This window comes from Peromyscus maniculatus, chromosome 23 (assembly GCF_049852395.1).
Source record: "Peromyscus maniculatus bairdii isolate BWxNUB_F1_BW_parent chromosome 23, HU_Pman_BW_mat_3.1, whole genome shotgun sequence".
Taxonomy (NCBI): Eukaryota; Metazoa; Chordata; class Mammalia; order Rodentia; family Cricetidae; genus Peromyscus; species Peromyscus maniculatus.
Window position 1 is genome coordinate 36,767,484 of NC_134874.1, and position 21,790 is coordinate 36,789,273.

General features: G+C 42.1%; 1 protein-coding gene across 9 annotated transcripts in view; it reads left to right on the forward strand.

The window, feature by feature from the left end:
• Window positions 1-19,894, forward strand: part of LOC102916524 (cytochrome P450 3A11-like) — a 229,252-nt gene extending 209,358 nt beyond the window's left edge. For 6 of the 9 annotated variants that reach the window (XM_076560314.1, XM_042267709.2, XM_076560311.1 and 3 more), the window contains 10 exons: window positions 7,379-7,478; window positions 9,320-9,433; window positions 9,519-9,607; window positions 9,900-10,048; window positions 11,712-11,839; window positions 12,728-12,797; window positions 14,758-14,918; window positions 15,670-15,896; window positions 17,302-17,464; window positions 19,448-19,894. In XM_076560314.1, coding sequence (XP_076416429.1) covers window positions 7,425-7,478; window positions 9,320-9,433; window positions 9,519-9,607; window positions 9,900-10,048; window positions 11,712-11,839; window positions 12,728-12,797; window positions 14,758-14,918; window positions 15,670-15,896; window positions 17,302-17,464; window positions 19,448-19,543 — 1,251 coding nt within the window. In that variant the 5' untranslated portion in view covers window positions 7,379-7,424 and the 3' untranslated portion in view covers window positions 19,544-19,894. Of the gene's footprint in view, window positions 1-7,378; window positions 7,479-9,319; window positions 9,434-9,518; window positions 9,608-9,899; window positions 10,049-11,502; window positions 11,625-11,711; window positions 11,840-12,727; window positions 12,798-14,757; window positions 14,919-15,669; window positions 15,897-17,301; window positions 17,465-19,447 lie in introns of all 9 variants that reach the window. The other 3 variants (XM_076560309.1, XM_076560310.1, XM_042267713.2) reach the window with 2 other exon arrangements.
• The last annotated feature ends 1,896 nt before the right edge of the window (window positions 19,895-21,790 follow it).

The following is a 21,790-nucleotide window of genomic DNA, read 5'->3' on the forward strand; positions in this document are numbered from 1 at the left end:
GTAGAAGGCCTCTAGCAGTTTCAAGAGGGGGTCCAGCTCTGGTATGATGAGGTTAGGTGCTCTGAGAAATATAGCAACCTGATAAGGGGACTGGAATGGTGTGGGACCAGCTTGTGTTTTCCCTGGGGGAAGAGCTGGTTCAGGTGGAGCCAGCTCTCTATTGGGCCCTATCCTTTAAGGATCCCCCTACCCTCCTGCAAGAGTAGGTACTAAGTCTTTTAGAAAAAGAGTAGATAGGACCCCTGGATCATATCCAAACTCATATAGCCTAATGCCCCGTGTTTCACCCATATCCCAATCCTTAGTCTTTTTACCTTGTTCTGTGAAGGTTATTGTTACAGGGTTCCTAGAGTGGGTGACAGGTTCTAGGTGGACTATGTCACATGGGTATAGGACTGTGGGATCATTTAGGACACTTTTGGGCTTTGGTGGAATGTGATGAGGTTGCTTGTAACCAGGGGCTTCCACCATATGTGCCCAGTGAACTCAAAACCACAAACCACACAGTAGTAGTCAGATACGCCCTCATCTTTGTCAGCCCTTGATTGTTTCCAACCTGAGAAGACAAAAATGTGCCCTTCTTAGACAATCAGCTGACCATGCAATATCTCATGCTTTAACTTTTTAGTCAGGGCCTATTATCCCACAAAGGTCAAAGTCAATGTCAGGGAACCAGATCTTTAGTGGGGAGAGTTTAGAGACCTGCTTTCCAGATTCCCATCAGTGTCTAAAAGCTTCCTTGTGAGATTTAGGGGTTGATATGGGCTACTGTTTTGCCCTGTCTGATGTCAGAAGAGTAAGGAACAAGGCAGGCATCACCCTGGCCATCGGGAGATATGACCTTCAGTTTAAGTCTCAGTGAGTTGTTGGGGTTAAGTTTTGCAGTCCAGTTCTGGCAGTGTTTGGTGTTTCCTCATGCTTGTCTCAGGAGCTCAGTCAACTCTGGATCAGCTGCATGGGCTTAGGAGTGGTGGGTCCAAGTGGCAATTCCATTAACCTTGATGACGGTGGGGGTGATCAGAATCATAATGAAAGGATCCCTTCCAGCAAGGTTCTAGTGTCCTGTGTTGAGGTCTGTGGACAAAGACCCAATCTCCAGGCTGGAAGTGGCGTAGTGTGGGTAGAGGGTCTTTTTCATACACCTCCCATAATCTTGGCCAGATATACTTGAATACTGAGGCTGATGCAAGTTAACATCATTGAATTCAGTGAGCAGTTCTGACTGTAAATTGAGGAGTATGGGAGGGGGTCAACCTGAGTGTATATAAAGAGTTTCAGACTTGATACAGAGAGAAAGGAAGGAGAGCCACCCAGTCTCCACCAGTCTCCATGGTTAATTTGGTAAGAACCTCTTTTAACATCTGATTCATACACTCCACTTGTCCAGAACATTGGGACCTATAAGCACAATGATATTCCCCAAACCTTGGCTAAGTGTTGAGTTACTCGAGCAGCAAATGCACTTCCCATTGTCTGAGCCTAGCAATACAGGTGTTCCTTACCTGGGGATAATGTTCTTCAGTAGTTTTTTCACCACCATCTGGGCCATCTTGTGCTTGGTGTGAAAGGCTTCTACCCATCCTGAAAGGTATCAATAAAAACTAATAGATATTTGTCGCCAAATTTTCCTGACTTTACCTAAGTGAAGTCAGTCTCCCAATGAGACCTTGGGTGGTCTCCTCTCAGTTGCACACAGTGCTGTCCTTTGGTGGGTTTGGGATCATTTAGTCAGCAGGCCAAGAATCTAGAGGCTATGTGCTCCACCTTGTCTCAGAGACTGAATGATGAGCATTCTTCATCTGAGCAATTCTTCAGGGATTTTGGGACCCAGGGGGGTAGCTCAGTGAATATGGCTTTGTAAGTCTGTTGCCATTTTAACACACAGGATTAGTTTCCTACTTCCTGTCAGACACCATCCGTCTAGCTTCTGGGGCTGCCAGACATGTGGTAAGCTGTGATTGATGGCCAGATCTTCTGCAATATATGCCAGGTTATCAGTTATTTCATGGGGGCCCCTGTATGGCAACTTTAGGGTTAATACAGAGGCTGCCCCCTCTTCCACTGCTTTAGTAGGCCTGTATTCCTGCTGGCTTCCCAGGCAACCAGGGAGTCTCCCTTTTGATTTCATGGGCAGTGAATGATAGCTAGCTTTTCCAGGAGCTTGCAGAAGGTTTAGAATTTCTTGTTTATTTTTGATACTCTTCCCATCAGCTGTTAAAAGTCCCCATATAGCACCATGTATATGTGCTGTAGCAAAGGCATAGTGTCTGTCTGTAAATACATTGAGTTTTTTTTTTATTTTTGGCTAGTTGTCAGTCCTTGGTTAACGCAATCAGTTCTGTCTTCTGTGCTGATGTCCCTGGGGGCAGAGCCTCAGCTCAAATATCCTCTCCTTCAATGACCACTGCAGCACCCGCATACCTTTTTCCACCTTTGGGGAAACTGCTCCCATTGGTGTGCCAAGTAAGCTTAGCATCAGACGTTGGCTGACAATGTCTCATGAACTTGTCTGAGTATCTCAGAGCAGTCATTAATTAGTTGTTCCAGATCTAGGTCAGGAACAACGATAGCCAGATTTAGGGCCGTTGATGAGGCAAAGCATATGCATGGGGGTTGAGGAGGAGGGTCGGGTAGTGAGTCATTGCTAAACCTGTGTGTGGGAGGTTGCTTTAGGACCCCTTCTGCAGCATGAGGCACTGTCACAGTTAGTTCCTACCACATAGAGAGCTTGTCAGCAACTTGACAAGCAAAGGAAAGGCCACTGTGATGCTCAGGCATGAGGGCCATGCTGAGGCCACAAGCATCTGGGTTAGGACTCCCTTTGCTACTCCTTTGTTTTCATCTACATATAGGCAGAAGGGCTTTGTGATGTCTGGAAGCCCAAGTGTTGGAGCTGACAACAAAACTGCCTTGACCAGTGTAGAAGTCTTCTGTTTGGCCATCCACTCAAAGGTCTGGTGTGCTGAGAGGCCTCACACAGGGGTTTTACCATCTCAGCAAATCCTGGAATCCATAGGCATCAGAAAACCGAGGAATTCTATAACCTGCCTTCTGACATTTGGGGTGGGCATCTTTAACACAGTCTCTGTGAGCTTCTGACAGCCAGTGTTGCCTTCCTTTGAGAATATAGCCTAGATATGTCACTTTTTCTCAACAGATCTGTGTCTTTTGGGTTGAAACCCAATACCCCAGAGTTCCTAGAGTCTGAAGCAAGTCCCTTGTCCCTACGTTGCAGTTCTCTTTGGTGGCAGCTGCAATTAGGATATCATCCGCAAACTGTAGGAGAAGAATTCTGGGATGCTCAGTCTGGTAGGCATCCAGGTCTTCATGGAGGGCCTCATCAAATATAGTGGGTGATTTCTTGAACCTCTGGGGCAGCCGAGTCTAAATCTGCTGCCAGCTGAATCCTTTTCCAGGGTCATGCCATTCAAAGGCAAAGTAAACCTGGCTCTGGGGGGACAGTGACAGCTGAAGAAAGCATTCTTAAATCTAGGACAGGATACCTTTATAGACTATGTGACAATGAACTCAGAAGATTATACAGATTCGGGACAGTGGGGTGAATGTCAATGACACATTTATTAACCTTTCTCAAGTCCTGAACTGGGCAGTAGTCATCAGAGTTTGACTTCATGATCAGGAGTAGGGGGGTGCTCCAGGATGACTGACAAGGTTTTAAAATCTTTTGGTCAAGCAGGCAATGGATGTGAGGGGAGATACCCATCCATACTGCTGCTGACATGGGATATTGATAGACCCATACCTTGGGAGCCCACAGTTTGAATTCCACCAAGATGGGGGGTCAGTGTTGAGCCAGTCCACGCCCCCCTGTCTCCACAAATGCCTCGGGGTATAATTTCAGCCAAGGGAACCAATTCATGGCATGGGGATGGCTGTTCATATTCATCTTCCAATTGTACTGTCAGGACTTATTTTGATTTTCCTTTTAAGTCTGTCACTGCCACCCCATCCTGTTCAAATGTGGTTTGAGCTCCAATTTTGGTTATCAAGTCTCTTCCTAGAAGGGGGTATGGAGAGTCAGGCATGACCAGAAAAGAATGGGATACCCAGCACAAGCCAAGATCTAACTGTCTTTGGGTAGTCCATGGGTATTGGTTCATGCCAGTGGCTCGCTGTACCCATACCTTTTTCTTGGTTATAGGGCCCACAGTTTCTGTCAGAGCTGAATGCTGTGTGTGTGTATCCACCATGAATTGGACAGGCCTCCCCTCCAATTTTAATATTACCCTAGGTTTGGGGTGGGGACTCAAACCCCATCCCCTTCTCCTCATGTTTTGTTGTTATCACCTGGGGAGGCAGCTTTTTATGTCCTTCTTTATAGGGGAAATTCCTTGCCCAATAGTTCATTTCTTTAGAGTAGGCACATTGGTCTCTCTGCACAGGGGGCATATCTCTCTGGCAGGAAGGATTATCTTGGTTCCCACCAAGGCATCATAGTTGCTTCTATCTTTCCTCTGGGTCTGAAACCATGACTGCTAAGAATAGGCATGCCATGTCATGTGATCACCTATTGCTTCAGCTGTCTCTGCCTTTCATTCTCTGAAGCCTTTATTCTGTCCCCAGCCCCACCCCCCATTCATTTTCTTCAGCCCTTGACCTGGCCTGTTTTTCCTCTGGGGTCTCTGTTGTTGTACACCTTAGATGCCACCTCTAGCAGTTCAGATAAAGATTTCCCTGCTAGATTATCAACTTTCTGCAGATTCTTTATAATGACTGGGGTGGCCTGATTAACAAGGGCAAGGATCACAGCCAATTTGCTATTTGCTGCCTCAGGATCCATTGGAGATCAGGTCATGAATGCCTCCACTTGCTGCTCTAAAAAGGCTATTGGGATTCGGTTGGTTCCTTTGATATGCTATTAATTTTGGCCAAATTAGTGGGTCGCCACTCTGTGGCCTGGGGGACCCCTGTTAGAGTCTGGCAATGGATTTTAAGAGTCTCCCTACCTTCAGATATATTGAAATTCCATTCAATACTGGTCAATGTTAACCCTGCATTGATCATAGACTGGTCAGTGGTATGGAGGCCTTCAGACTGAAAACTGACCTCCCAGCTTCTACCACAATTAGACCCCTCTCCTCTGTTGTGAACAAAATCTGCAATATCTGCTGGCAATCATCCCAGGTTGGGAAGTGTGTAAATATCACTGAATCTAACAGGTTAATAAGCCCTTTCGGTTTTCTGAGAAAAGGGGGTGTTAGTTTTTCCATTTGCATAGATCAACCATTGCAAAGAGACAGTATTGATCAATCTCAATTCACTGTTTGTCCCAAGGCCTGAGCACCTGAAGAGGTAAGGCAGTGGACTCTGGCTGAGGTCCTGAGGAGTCTTAAAAGGGGGCACATCTATAGGTGTAGGGGGGCTGGCCACCTGCAAGACCACAGGCTGAGACATTCCATCAGCTTCTCCCTGGAGAAATAGGGAACCTGTGGAGGATTCAGAAGGGAAGGAGCTAGGGATAGGGCAGAGGTGTGAGGAAGAACTCTTCCTCCATTCTACCTTACAAGACAGTGGGGAGGGGAGCAGCAGGGGTAGCTTTCTTGGGTTGGCCCTCCTTTCTCAGTGTAAAAATCTGCAACTCTATTGGTGGCTGAGTTGAAACCAGGGACATAAGCCAGGGTGGAGGTAGTAGACCACATCTTCCCACATGGAAATGTATGGAAGCTGGTCATGATGTTCTTTCTGAATGACATCCTTGGTCTTTCCTATAATAGATAAATGAAAAGTGCCCTCTTGTGGCCAGGTAGTGTAAATGGCATGCCATTTCTGCTCACACAGGTTCCCCAGGTTCACAGGTTTCAGATCTTCTAACCCAACACTGTGTCCATGGTCCCTGAAATCCTTCAAGTTGTTAAAACAGACTTAATGGAGTAGGGTGACTATTAGTTTGACCCATGTTCTTAGGGTATTCAATTTGCACCAACCATCAAACAAGGGCATAAACACAGCAACAAACACTCAGACAATGACAGACAAGACAGACAGTCATGCATAGATCTCTAAATGAGTCAGTGGACTCTCAGCTTGAAGTTGCCACCTGCTTAGCCTCTCCAGAAAAACCAGGGAAATCATCTTCCCTTCAGACGGGTCTCCTTACCCCTCAGAGGAGCCCTGGGACGTGTGTCAGGACCCCAACCCACGACCTGCCACTGAATCCACCATAGATCTTATGCGGGCTTCACAGACAGAGCTCCTACTGCCATAAATAGCCAGAAACAGAAACCAAAAAAGCTTGTAAAACAAATTTGATGTTACCAGATAATAGGCACCATAAGACTCAATGGAGAGTGGTAGTGGTGGGATTGGGAATCTTGGTGGAACCTTCAAATGTTGAACCTAGGGTAACTCCAAAATACACCAAGAGACTGAATCTAATGCCAAAGCAAAGAGTCTTTGTAGTGTTACAAGTTAACTAGTGACTGTCCAGTCATCTGACACAGCAGCACAGCAGGATGGATCCCGAGGAGCAATCGGGAAGGGTATTTATAGGGAGTAAAGCAAAGGGGTAAAGCAAGTGGGGGTTCGGGTTTTCAGGCTACACAGGAGCAGACTCAGGATTGATGCACCTCTGTCTGGAGGTGCTGTCCTTGGTTACTTTGCAGCTGTGAGAAAACTATTATTTCTTTTAGTAGTCATTGTACCTACAACATTTTTTCTTTATTATGACCCTGCTTTGCTCTAACTTTTAATTGGCTTCTTTTTCTGTATGAGGATATCTGGTGGGGTTTTCCTGTAACTAAAGCTGTGCTAAAAGGTTGTGTTTGGGATACAGTGAGATTCTTATACCAAAGTCCTTTAATCTATTCTAGATGTTCTCTGAAGGAAGTCATCACACCCCAGATACTTCAGTCCTTACTGTGCACTGTTTGTAGTACCCAATAATTCAAGACCTCCAAGAATGCCTGGATAGTCTCGTGACTAAAGTCATGCAACAGAGGGAAAACCCCTTCAAAAAAACAACCCTACAAATCATAGAAAATAGTCACTGTTCTCTATTATGATTTCTTCAAGGTCTAGGTACCTTCAACAAACAACTAATACATTCTGTCATTGCCGAAAATAGAGTGAAAAGCAACTTTTTCATTCTAGTGTTTATTCTAGATGCAATGACTCTACTAGATTCCCACTACAAAGTTTTTTTGTATTTAAGTGACTCGTAGTGTCCTGATTGACATTACCTATCACTTTACAAAGACTCCACTGGATCTGTGGTCAGACTCCCTAAGTTGGACTGGGACCTCCTGTGACAATGTTGTATAACCAGAGTGAGGGTCCCATAACATGAGAATCAAAGTCTGGATTTGGGGTTCTGGCTTCAGAACCTGGCTTGGGTTAATCAGCTGTTTTCCCCACACAGGTTTTTTGATGGTCATACACCTGTGTTAGCTATCACAGACACAGAGATGATCAAGAATGTACTAGTGAAAGAATGCTATTCTGTCTTCACAAACAGACAGGTAGGTAACTTTGTTTTAATTTAAAAAGTTGATTTATGTTTGTTATTTGTATTTATGTCTATATATGTGTGTTTATATGAGTGAATGACATATGTGTGCAGGTTTTGGCAAAGGCCAGAAGAGCATGCAAGATGCCCTGGAGCTGGTGTCCTAGGCAGTTGTGAGTGGACTGACATAGATTCTGGGAACTGAACCTGGCTCCTCCAGAAGAGCAGCAAGTGCCCTTAACTGTTGTGCCATATCTCCAGCTTCCCTCATTTACTAATATACAACTTTACATTTTACTTATTGAATTTATTTTGGTTGATGGGTTTGATTTTTTAGAGAACTCACTCTATAGACCAGGCTTGCCCATACTCAGAGATCTACCGGCTTCTGCCTCCCAAATTATAGGATTAAAGGCATGTGCCAGCACCACCCAGCTATACTGGGTATTTGTTTTTATTTTTTATTTTGAATATTTCAAGACAGGGTTTCTAATATGTCCTGGCTATCCTAGAACTCACTCTATATACGAGGTTGTCCTTGAAATCACAGAGATTTGTCTGCCTCTGCCTCTTGAGTGCTGGGATTAAGGGCATTCACCGCCACCTCCTGGCTACTTAATAAATTTAAAAAATGAAATAAATATAGATTCACAGTGGCTTCCACAATAACATATAAGCAGGGTCTGGGCATTCATTTTGCTAATAGGAAGTGTAAATATACTATATTATTGTAATCTAGTTGCAGATGAACACTGTTGTCATCTAGATTGTGTTTACATTTCCTGTCTCACAGGACCTTTCTCATGTCTGTGTGGTGAAGTACACTTAACCACAGGTCTAGATTTGTGTGGTGACAAACACTGAGAATACAGAGCTGCTCCTTGATCAGGCAATTCCCTCTTGTGAGCCCATTAGCTGCCTTGTTCAACCTGTCTTCTTCTCTTTACCTTGTGTATCCATTTTCCTTCTCCATGGATTGTGGGGTCAGTGTCAAGTCTGATGACTATTTACCTGATCCTCCTGTGTGGGTTTGCTTGAATACAAATTACACACTTTTGAGATTTGCTCTTGAACATATGGCGTTATTTATGTTAATTTTGTACTAGGTATGATACTTAGTTCAATGTTTTCTCTCTTTTTTAAACCATGCCTATCCCACTGATCTATCTGGGAAAACCTATTGGTTTTCTCTTTCTACCTTGTGGGTCCTGGGGATTGAACTCAAGTTGATGGGCTAGGCAGCAAGCACCTTTACCTGCGACCATCTCTCTGACTGTCATTCAGCCTTGGGTCATTTGGTGAAGTTGGGTGAAGGCCGAGTTTGCAGCTGCCCTTCATCAAGTGGAAGCCACTTACATTTCTTCCTGTTGTGCTGAGCACTTTAATATAAGGGCGTGTTGGGAGACTCTACAATAGTATAAAAAAGAAGTAGGGAAGGTAAAAGGAAGTTTCACATTGGTAATGTTGTAAATATAGAACTACAGAACTTGTCTGCTGCAAAGATAACTTTCCATCTGTACCCAAGTCTCTTGCCATCTGCATAGCTCTGGAGAATCTGCTATATCTTGTTCCCATCTTCTCTCAAACAATGGAACTAATTTTCCAACCACAGAGAGGCTTACATTTAGAAGGATCCTGAAATATAGAGATTTGAAATCTCAACAGGCAGCCCAGTGAGCACCTGATTTATGGACTGTGAGGAAATTCTAACATTTTTTTGCATCTAGCATGAGGGTTGATCCATAGTAAACAGTCAGTAACTAATTTTTATACAGCAGTATCCACTTAGCACTTTTGCAACCATGGATAATTCTGGACTTACAGAAACCTAAATTTGTATTTCTTGGACTCTAGGATTTTGGTCCTTTGGGGTTTATGTGTAAAGCCATCACCATGGCTAAGGATGAGGAGTGGAAGAGAATTCGAGCCTTGCTGTCTCCTGCCTTCACTAGTGGAAAACTCAAAGAGGTGACTCAAAGGACTTTTAGGTGAAACGTTTATGAGACTTGAGTCCCCATAATTAACTATGGATGCCTTTGTGTTTTGTGCTTAGATGTTCCCCATCGTTGAACAGTATGGAGATATTTTGGTAAAATATTTGAGAAGAGAGGCAGAGAAAGGCAAGCCTATCCCCATGAAAGAGTAAGTAGTGATCCATGTACTGTGGTTCTGGGAGAGAAAGGGCAACTGGGACAGAAGGGTCATAATCTGTGTGTCCCACATGGTCCACCTGCTCCTTCTTCCCTTTAGACACTAGATGACAAAATATTCAGTTGCAAAGAAACATGGTCATGCGAAGGTCACAGGGGTAGGGGGAGGGTAGGATGGAAAGATGCTTAGTCGGCACTGAGGTGATTTCACCTGTCCTGCCCAAGAATATGAAATTTTCAGGCTTCTTGGTGCATGTGTTAAATTCCCATGTCTCTCTCCTCAGAGTGTTTGGGGCCTACAGCATGGATGTGATCACAAGCACGTCATTTGGTGTGAATGTTGATTCCCTCAACAACCCAAAGGACCCTTTTGTGGAAAAGGCCAGGAAGCTAATAAGATTCGATTTTTTTAACCCAATAGCCATGTCAGTAGGTATGCATGATGGTTCTTCTGCCTTTTGACCCACTGCTCTTGTCTGTGGCCATGTTAGTCAGTTCTGCCTTCCTCGTCCACAGTTACCAAAACTAACAACTCTATTGGTATATAATTCACCCCCTTAAAGACACAATCGAATATTTTTAGTGTATTCAAATGTATGTAGCCCTTACTTTTGTTTTAAAACTTCATTTTTCTTTCAGACTGTGTTGCTATAGCTGGCCTGGAAGTTGCTGTGTAGACCAGGCTGATTTTAAACTCACAGTGATCCCCTTACCTCAATCTTCTCTGTGCAGGGAGTAATGCGTATGCCACCAGTCCTGGCTTTGATTTAGAATTCTTTTATTTATCCTTTGACAGTATCATATAGGCATACAATCTATCTTGATAATACCTACCCCTAACTCTCACCTCCCTCTTCCCTCAGACACCCCAACACATCTTCCTCCCAATTTATGTCCCTTCCCTTTTGAGTCCAATGTGTGCTTCCTCCCAGGATGCTGACCATTATTATTGGTGTGATCTCATGCAGGTAGTCAGATAATGAGTGGGTTTGATGATATTGTGTTCCCCAATATATTGTGCACCCTAATAAACTTATCTGGTCAGAGAACAGAACAGCCACTAGATGTAGAGGCCAGAAAATTGTGGCACACACACCTTTAATCCTAGCATTCCAGAGGCAGAGATCTGTCTTGATCTCTGTGAGTTCAAAGCCACACTGGAAACAACCAGGCATGGTGACACATGCCCAGGAAGTGATGACAGGAAGCAGAAATGTATATAAGGCATGAGGACTAGGAACTAGAGCCTGGTGATCTTTTAGACTTTTAGCAGCAGTTCAGCTGTTATCCGTTTGGATGAGGACACAGAGGCTTCCAGCTTGAGGAAAGAGATCAGCTGAGGAACTGCCAAGGTGAGGCCATGGCTTGTTCTGTTTCTCTGATCTTCCAGCATTCACCCCAGTACCTGGCTCTGGGTTTGTTTTCATTAATAAGACCTTTTAAGATTCATTCATTCTACAAGTGGGCCATGCCATGTCCATGATATGGCATCTCACACCACCATTCCCTGGATTTTACTTTATTCCCACACCCTCTTTCATAATGTCCCTTGAGCCTTGAGTGGTGTGGGTGTTGGTGTAGATACTCCATACAGGGCCCAGCACTCAGTAGTCATTTATTCTCAGCACTTTAATTACGTAGGAGTCTGCATTGACTGATGTTCCACACGGCCCATTACCAATGTCAACTGTAAAGCAGGAACACCTGCTTTGATGTTTTTGTGGCATGTGGAAATGAGAGAATAGCTTACAGTAGTTAGTTCTCTCCTTCCAAAGTATAAGATGAAGGGATCAAATTCAGGTTGTTAGGCTTGTCTGCAGGACTCTTTAGCTGTTGAACCATGACAACAGCCCCTGTCTGTACTTTCTATATCCACACAAACTACAGGAACAGAGTTAAATCCAAGAGTCAGAGGTGTTCCTTTGCCTACTCCAAAGTGCAGAAGGAGCATTATGTAATGACCCAGTGTGAACAAGATCACAGAGAGAATGGCTTCTGGTGGAGACTTGGTGACTTATTCTTTCAATTGCTTCATGATTTCTCTAAATGAAACTTGCCTTTCCACTAAAATTTATTTTTCTATCTATCCTTTCCAGTACTCTTTCCATTCCTCACCCCAATATATGAGAAGTTAAATGTCTCCATATTCCCAAAGGATGCAATAGCATTTTTCAAAAATTTCATGGACAGAATGAAGGAAAATCGCCTGGATTCTAAACAGAAGGTAAAAAGTGGTACTCCCCTTAGAGGTCCATGGTTTAATAATGTGTTGGGCTGTGAAAATGGGACGTGTGTACTTCCCTTCATGTATCACTAAAGGTAGATACAGAAGGCTAGATTGAGAGAGAGAAACAGAGATAGAGAGAATAATAACATTTCGGGGGGGGATAAGTTAGAGTTTTGAAAAATCAATTGAAAATAAGACAAGAATTAACCCTTAGCAATAGGAAAGAAAACAAGATGTCTGTTGGACTGATATTTTAAAAAATGGCAAGGCACAATACCTACACAATACCAAGGCCACCAAATCTACAGCATGGATTAGAGAGGACTTCTCGAACCCTAACCCCTCACTGAAGAACTACTGATAGTTGATGGATGCAGAGGGAGGGTGTGGCCACCAGTACATTTCCCTTGCACCAGTGGATGGCCCCACAGCCAGACACATGTGGGCAGCACCACCTGGACTCAGTGGGTTATTAAAAAAGAAGAGGTCATGAAGTTTGAGGAAGAAATGTTATAAGGGATAGAGAAGAGATGGAATGGAGGAAATGGTGGGGTGGATAGAAACATATCTCATTGTATACATGTAGGAAATTCTATAAGAATACATAAAAATAATTTAAAAGGGGGAAAATACTATTATCATCTCCTTCAAAAACATTCTCAAAAATCAAGGCTATTGTTTAAATTTGTATCTCTTATACTTTATTGTAAATGTGGTTGATGTGGTAGCTGCATGGCTTCCTGGTTTAGCCACTGGTACTTTTGTTCTGTGATGACTTCAGCAACACTAACTTGAGTAATCAAAGCTTCTGCATGGCTGATCCACCTCTGACTTCTGACCTCACCATTAATCTTCTGTTTTTGCAACTTCTCTTTCTGCTTCTAGCACCGAGTGGATTTTCATCAGCTGATGATGAATGCTCATAACAATTGCAAAGACAAAGAGTCTCATAAAGGTAAACAAGGACTCTCAGAACTATGGACAAGGAAGCTCTCAAGCAGTGGTCAGGCCACTCAGAAAATGTATGGGAAGGTTTTCTAGCAGAAGAATGCCTCTGTGGAGTTAATCAAAGAAGTACAAGCATATTTTCTCCAGGGAATTTTCTAGAAGCACAGGGGGACAACTTTGTTCCAAACATGAAAGTTAGCCACAGTGGAATCTTCAGTGGTCTCTGTGTGTTACCTAGGTCTTTCCCAGCACACTGACTGGGAACTCTGCCTAGACATCTGACTCCAAACATCCAGTCAGGAGGCATGTACCCAAATGGTGCTGGTGTTTTCTTAGAGCCCCTGCTGTACATGTGTTCTCTACCTTAATCTGTGCTAAAGATTTACTTTTCTTTGTGTGATGAATAAGTGACATCTGAGGAAAGTCTCTTTGTACAAACACACTGTTTCTCTTCATTTTTTACACACAAAAATCACTTATAGATTTTTACCTTCTTCAGGTAGCATATGCATGTGTGCACATGTGTACACCCCATGGCTGTGTGAACACCAGAGGAAGGCACTAAGTGTCCTCCTCAACCACTCTCTGCCCTATTTCCTCCACACAGTGTCTCTTATTAGACTTGGAGGTGGTTGGCAGTCAGAAGGTCCCTATGACCCACAGAGTTAGTGTTACAGGTGTGTGTTAGCACACTTGCCTTTTTACATGGCGACTGAGGATTCAAACTCAGGTCTTCATGCTTATGCAGCACATGTTCTTATCCATTGAGATATCTCTAGATCCTCACAGATATGATTATATCTTAATTTAAAACCATTATTACTATCATGGTTCTAATTTTCCGACTTTAATCTACGTGTGTGCATCAGTAGCTAATGTAAAGGGATTTTTCCATTCTTATATATTTGCTTATTTCTAGTACATACAATTGCTTTTATATAACAATATGATCTTCTAGGTACCAATATTTGCTTTTTAAAGTCATCATATATTATATGTTTCAAATTTTCTCCAGTTTGTCTACTTAAAACCCTTTCATGTGATCAGCTAACTTCAAATTTTTGTATACCTCCTCATCCCTTTGAGGTTGGATCTTATATAGCCCAGGTTGACCTCACATCATGGAGTGTCTAAAAATTACCTTTTAACATCTATACTATCATGCCTAGTTTATACAGTCCTGGGGATTGAACCCATGGCATCAAGCATGCTAGGCAAGCTTTCCACCTACTGAGCTTAATTTTGATTGCTAAATAGATATTAATTTTAAAAATGCCCACTGATTGTGGGTTTATAGTCATTTCAATTTAGTAGCAAGCACTTAAACTAATTTAAAGAAAATAATTGCCAACAACAGAATCACAACACTCATGGAAAATGTTTACAACTGCCTGTAACTGTAGCTCTATGGGCTCCAATGCCCCTCCGTGGGCACTTGTACACCTGTGCGAGCACACACACATAAAAGAAATTTAAGCTCTAGCAAAGGACTGGAGTTCAGTTCCCAGAACTACCTCTGAAAGCTCAAAAGTTTCTAAATCTCCATGTCTAAGTGATCAGATGCCCTCCTCTGGACTCCGTGGGTACCCCACACACACACACACACACACATACACACACACACACACACACACACACACACACACACACGGGACCCCTCTAGTAACGCACAAGTACACATAAATAAAAATAAAAGCAAATCTTAAAACAGAATAAATTACATGTCGTGAAGTTGCCCACTGATGATGATGAGGACCAGAGCATAAACCAGGGGACATCCAGGCTGAAGCAATCTTCCCCTTCTCTGGCTGTGTCACATGGATGTGAGAGTGATAACAGCCCCAGGGAGACTGAACAGCTATACATATTTATCTCTAGGGAAATAGGAGCCTCATTTGATTTTCTCCTCATCTCTTCTGTGATGGTCCTCCCTGACCTGTTTTCCTGAAATATTTTCTTACTTTCAGCTCTATCTGACATGGAGATTACAGCCCAGTCAATTATCTTTATTTTGGGTGGCTATGAATCCACCAGCAGCACGATTTCTTTCGCCCTGTATTTACTGGCCACTCACCCTGATATCCAGAAGACACTGCAGGAGGAGATCGATGGGGCTCTGCCCAATAAGGTAAATGGATGGTGCTTTAAAGAGGAGGAAAAAGGAGACATCGATTACCCTTAGTGGGTGTGTGTGTGTGTGTGTGTGTGTGTGTGTGTGTGTGTGTGTGTGCATCATAGACCTACACTAGGTATTTTTCTAAATCACTCTCCACTATGTTTTAAGACAGGCTTTCTCACAGAACCTCAAGTACATTAATTTTTTAGGCAGTCTCCCCAATGATCACCAGGCAGGCCTTTACACAGTGTCCCCCATCCCAATGCTGGGATTATAGATGTTTGCCACTGTGCCTGACTTTATGAATAATATTTATCTGACTCAGACTTGCGTAGTAGACACTTCACAATTTGAGACATCTTTAAACCCCAAGTAATAGTTATTCTAACCACTTTGTAACAGGCTGGATAGATGGCTCAATGGTTAAGGGCACTGGCTTCTCTTTCAGAAGATCCATCCAGGTTTGATTCCCAACCCCAAATGGTAGTTCTCAGCCATCTATAATTCCAGTTCCAAGGGATGTGAAACCCTCTTGTGACTTCTGTAGGTACTGCACTCATGTGATGCTCAAAACACACATGAGGGCAAAACATAAACACATAAAATAAAATAATTTAAAGCACTTATAAAATGTATTGTAAGTGCATAGGATCTTTTCAATGCTGAATTGAGCTTTGGAGCTACTGAAAACTCAACAGTACAATTCAGACCTATTAAAAGTTAATGTAAAATCCCAGCACAAATCTTTTTATTTTCTTCCCAGGAATCTCCCACCTATGATAAAGTGATGGAGATGGAGTACCTCGACATGGTGTTGAGTGAAACCCTCAGATTATACCCAAATGCTAACAGAATTTATCGGGCCTGTAAACAAGATGTTGAAATTGATGGTGTGTTTATTCTCAAAGGATTCTTAGTGATGGTACCAATTTATGCTCTTCACCATGACCCAGAGTACTGGCCAGAGCCTGAGGAATTCCGCCCTGAAAGGTACCAGAATACCCGGAGTGTGAACCCACCCTGAACCATGTATGCCTGTATATGCTATGATGTGTCTTATGGGAAGATGATCTAAATGTGATTTTGCATCCATTTGCATTCTGTGATGAGAATGGCAGAGAAAAGGAAGGAAACAGAGGAAAGGGGATGAGAGACAGGGAAGAAAATATGAGAATTTAAATACAGAGTGTTTTTCTTCCTTTACCTCAAGTAGCAAATGACCAACTTAAGTGTGAGGCAGGACCCATTTTCCTTCAGTCTAACTGGCACATGCTTTTCAGAGATGAACCCAGCATTATCCTGAATGGACTTTTAGAGTTTAGAGATCTATCCCATTTTTTCTCACATTACCCTGTCTCTTCTCAATCCTACAATGTTGATTCCCTAATTGTCCTCATCAAGTCTTCCTCCTGTTTTCAAATCTTCTATTTTCTTGTGGCTCATGAGTTTAATTAGGGTTGCTTGCATAAGTGTAGTAGGTAAAGAGTTATTTACTGGAGAATGAACAACTCACCAATAGCTACATCATGGAAGACAAACTACCCCCTACTCCAAAAATGATTGTCAATAGCTCTTCAGGGAGGTAGCACCTCATGATCTCCCTCCCCCATCCATGACACAGGGTATCAACATGGTTAATGTCTTGTGTAAGCAACCAGAGCTTCTGGGAGTGTGTGAGTACAATGGCTGTGTCCTGTCCAGGTCATAGTGTTTCACAGCACCCTTTCATTCCCTTGCTCTTACGTTATCTGCCCCCTCTTCTGAGATGTTCTCTGAACCTTGTTGGGAATGATATTGATGTCCCATTAAGTGCTGAGCACTCCTCCATCACTGTTTTTCAGCAATTTGATCAGTTATGAGTCTCAGCGTTAACTGTCTCCCTCAGCAATCAAAAGTTCTCTGATCAAGGCTGAGAGCAGCACTAATTTTTGTATGTAAACATAAGTATTTGGCAGACAGTTTGATATGATGTTTACTTAGCAAAACAACAGTAGTATATTCGCCATAGAGCCTATGACCTCCATAGCCATTAGATTTTGACCAGATTTGCAGTACCAGGCATTAATTCCCTTTGTAAATTGGAACTGCAATCTAACCAGACAGTGGTTGGTTACCCCTATCCCATAACACCATAATTACACTAGGGAACACAGAGGATAAATAGTCTGTCAAACAGCAGTTGCCTTACCTACCATCTGGAAACTCTTACAAGGCAAGGGAGATGGAAAGGACCTTTAGTGTACAATTTCTTACAGCCAAATACCTGGATGCTGAAGTTCAATGATCCTTTCCCAAAGTACCTGTATGTTACTATTTAGATGTCTAAAGGCAAACACATGTATGTAGCTCTTATGTTTCCACCCTTTGTTGACTTATCATTATTCTGTGTCTCCAGGTTCAGCAAGGAGAACAAGGGCAACATCAATCCTTATGTATACCTTCCCTTTGGTAATGGACCCAGGAACTGCATTGGCATGAGGTTTGCTCTCATGAACTTGAAACTTGCTCTCACTAAAGTGCTGCAGAACTTCTCCTTCCAACCTTGTAAAGAAACACAGGTGAGGGGAAAACTATCTCTGTAAATAATGTTTTATGGGAGACAGTTTTTTTCAACTGAAGGTTCTGTGTATAAAAACAAATCTGTGTGTTTGATGTTTGCTAATTTGTTTTATGACCAAATGAGTTATTTGTATCCAGGCAAGAGCTGAGTTGCCTTTGGTTCTGGGTCAATATAGAAAACAAGTGTAGCATTATGAAGAGTTAGTGTAGGCCAATATGACAGGATTACATGCATTGTGATTGAAGTTCCAGTCATGTCCACTGGAGATTAGATTTGTCATATACCAACAAGAGGTAGCTGTCATATTTCCATAAATCATATAACCTTTACTTCATATTCTGTTCTTATACTTCAAGTTCTTGTTCATTCCCCAATGAATCTTCCTCTTGGGTTTATTTCCTCATTTCTTTATACTCTACTTTGGGCTACTGGAGGTTGTTTTTCTATCACCTGTGCCAATACTTTGTAACTAATGCCTCCAGTTTAGTTGTGTTTTTTTTTCTCTCAGTATTGAAGGATATCCCTGTCTTTTCTATATCACTTCATATTAATCTTTCCACAATCTCCAAAACGTTATTGTGAAGAGTTTCTGCATTGAAAGTCATTGGTAAATGTTTTGAAGCATACCTTATAATTCTAATATTCTTCCATAAAAATACTGAGCTAATTTAAAAATTAATAGATAACACTTATGTATATACTTTATGCACATCTTTTTATGCATTCAAGGAAAACACATATATACTACTTAAATTTTAAAAGAAGTAGATGGTACATTTGGAGAAAGCATTTCCATTTTCCTGAACAACTTGTTCTTGTTTCATGCAAAGGGTTGGTTAAAATTTATGGTATGTATATATTTAGAATGTGTCTTCTCTGTGACAATTAGTTTTATGTCTGGATGAATAGAGGGATGACAGTGTTTATTCTGTGATTTCTGATTTAAGGCAGTTGTATGGCTTTACCTACACACAACCTCATTTAGGTTAGTACTTTATCATGAAAGCATTTAAATCATAAGCATGGGTAAGGTATTGATAGACAAAGGAAAGTTCCTATTTTGAGAGCCTTGGCACACCTCTCATGTGACAGATTATCTGGCAAGTTCCACTCATTTTAAATTTGACAATTCTCTATCTCCATATCAACTTTGATCCCCTCTCTCCTGTGACCAGAAGATTACTTGGTTGGAGGCTTTCCTCCTCCATCACTGAGTAGCATGAGCCTAAAACATCATTAAAAACACTGTAGGACTCAAAATTCTTCATTCAACCCATCTGTAAAAGCCAAGAATAGATACTGGAAAAGCAAGCAAATATCTGTCCTCCCAAAGACAACCTGAATGGGATCAACTATACTGGTGACATATGATCTAGGAGCTGAGGGCTGTTCACAGAGGTGAAATTCACCCTCTCAGTGTTCAACTTGCAAGTTTCATCTAAACAAAAATTACTTTTCAGAACTTAAATAATCCATTATGACATATTAACTAAGAAACAGGCTCAAATATGTTAAACTCACTGGGCTTAGTGGTACATGCATTTAATACCAGCACTCAGGAAGCAGAAGCAGTTGGATCTCTATGAGCTCAAGTCCAGTCTGGTCCACAGAGTGAGTTGCAGAATAGCCACAGCTACAGAGTGAGACCCTGTCTTGAAAAAGAAAAACAAAACAAAACAGAAATTAAATTCATCTGTTTTACTCTTAGCGCAGAACAGAAATAACATAAACCAACATGACTTCATCTCAGGCCCTGTCTACAGTAGAGTCTCAGCAAATATTTTACCTTATCCAAATATGGAAGCATGCTTTCAACATCTAATTGACACAGCTTAGAGAATAACGTAGTCAAAGCATATGACCTTAAATAAAGCTTATATGTATCTGTAAAGCATCATCATCCTGGAAGGTTTTTTACATTTCTTTACAGTTTGTTGTTGGTTCACTCATTGATTCTCAATATTTTCTTCCACTGTTGCAGATACCAATGAAATTAAACAAAAAACTACTTCTTCAACCAGCAAAACCCATTGTTCTAAAGGTTATACCACGGGATGCGATCGTAACTGGAGTGTGACTTTCCCTCAAAGACTTCCACTGTGTTCTTCAAGAAGGTGATATGTAAGAACATTGGAATCTTTAATTTACTTCATGAATAAAACCCAGATGAAAATGTGGCTTAATTGACTGGCCTTGATGCATGGTTAAGGATCCAGTACATCCATTCACCTTTCTCAGTATCAATACAGAGTACCATAGAATGTAAAAAAATTGACTAAATCAGTTGACAGAATAAGAAATTCACCATCTCTGATCCACATGGGACCATGTTGACCCACATCTGGTTGTCTCCATCAATTTCCTTTAAGTTCTTTTGAGAGTACCATGGCTCTGTAATTTGATCAACAAATTTTAATGAAAATGTGAACTGTTATAACAACTCTAATTGTAAAATTGGTATCCTGTATTTTAGCTCCAATGTTCTACAATATTGTTACACTGAAAATATAAGTTAACATCTCTTTTAAAAACCCAACAAAGTATATTTTTACATTCTGTGAGAGCTTCATACAATGTATTTTGATCATATTAATTCCTCTCCTCCAAATCCTCCCAGATCTTTCCATAACATGAATCTTTTTTTTGTTTTTTGATGAACAGCACGAGGATTTATTATTGAAGCTTCTATATAGAAGGGCAAACTCTGCTCCTAAGAGCAAGAGCTGCAACTTGCTGAAGCCCCATGAGTGCTTTTTAAATGAAAAACCCACAAAACCCACAAGATTACAATTTCCATATAATGTCATTTCGATTGATTTATGTCTAGAAGCTAATTTCATAAGATCATTGTCTGGTTACAGAGTGATCACAGAGGGGAATACAGTTACACATCAGTGTGCACATTTTTCTTGAAACCTCAAGGGGGTATCATACAAGTCATGGGGGTCCTTCCTGGAACACTTGCAACTATCCCAGTCACAGTTGAGCACATCTCTTAACAGAAATCTTTTTACATTGTTACATTGAGGCAGGGGTAGTTAAACAATAGCTGAGTCAGCTTGCCCTTGGAACTAGATTTTTAGTTTCTCATTTCCTGGGGCTTGGGGGGTGTAAGCCTGAAGGGTTAGGGTCTTTCAAAAATACACTTGAAGATGAGGGGCCCAAGAAGCAGAGAGGAGGAGGAGGAGGAGAAGAAAAAGAAGAGAATCATGGGTATGACGGACACAATAGTATGCATTTCTCATCTCAGCCATTCAGCAGGATGAGGCAGGAGAATCACTTGAAGACTAAGACCAGCCTCCACTGGTCTTTTTCATTTTTTTGTTTTTTCAGACAGGGTTTCTCTGTGTAGCCTTGGCTGTTCTGGAACTCACTTTGTAGACCAGGCTGGCCTCGAACTCTCAGAGATCGGCCTGCCTCTACTTCCTGAGTGCTGGGCCACAACTGATCTTTTTTTTTAATTTTATTTTATTTTACAATACCATTCAGTTCTACATATCAGCCACGGGTTCCCCTATTTTCCCCCCTTCCCACACCCCCCCTTACCACCAGCATACCTCCCATTCCCACCTCCTCCAGGGCAAATTCTCCCCCCGCCCCGAGGACTGCAATCAACCTGGTAGACTCAGTCCAGGCAGGTCCAGTCCCTTCCTCCCAGACTGAGCCAAGTGTCCCTGCATAAGCTCCAGGTTTCAAAGAGCCAACTCATTCAATGAGCACAGGACTTGGTCCCACTGCCTAGTTGCCTCCCAAACTGATCAAGCCAATCAACTGTCTCACCTATTCAGAGGGCCTGATCCAGCTGGGGGCCCCTCAGCCTTTGGTTCATAGTTCATGTGTTTCCATTCATTTGGCTTTTTTTTCAATAATTGAGTAAAACCGAAATTTATTATAAGCCACAGTTGTGCTAGGGACCTCCATACTGTGGTCTGATTGTTCTTTATTTTATATCTAGAATCCAATTATGAGTGAGTACATACCATGACTGTCTTTATGGGTTTGGGTTACCTCACTCAGGATGATTTTTTCTAGTTCCATCCATTTGCCTGCAAATTTCATGCTGTCATTGTTTTTCTCTGCTGAGTAGTACTCCATTGTGTATATGTACCACATTTTTTTCCATCCGTTCTTCTGTTGATGGGCATCTAGGTTGTTTCCAGGTTCTGGCTATTACAAATAGTGCTGCTATGAACATAGCTGAGCATGTATCTTTATGGCATGAATCAGCATTCCTTGGGTATATGCCCAAGAGTGGGATGGCTGGATCTTGAGGTAGTTCGATTCTTAATTTTCTGAGAAACCGCAATACTGATTTCCACAGTGG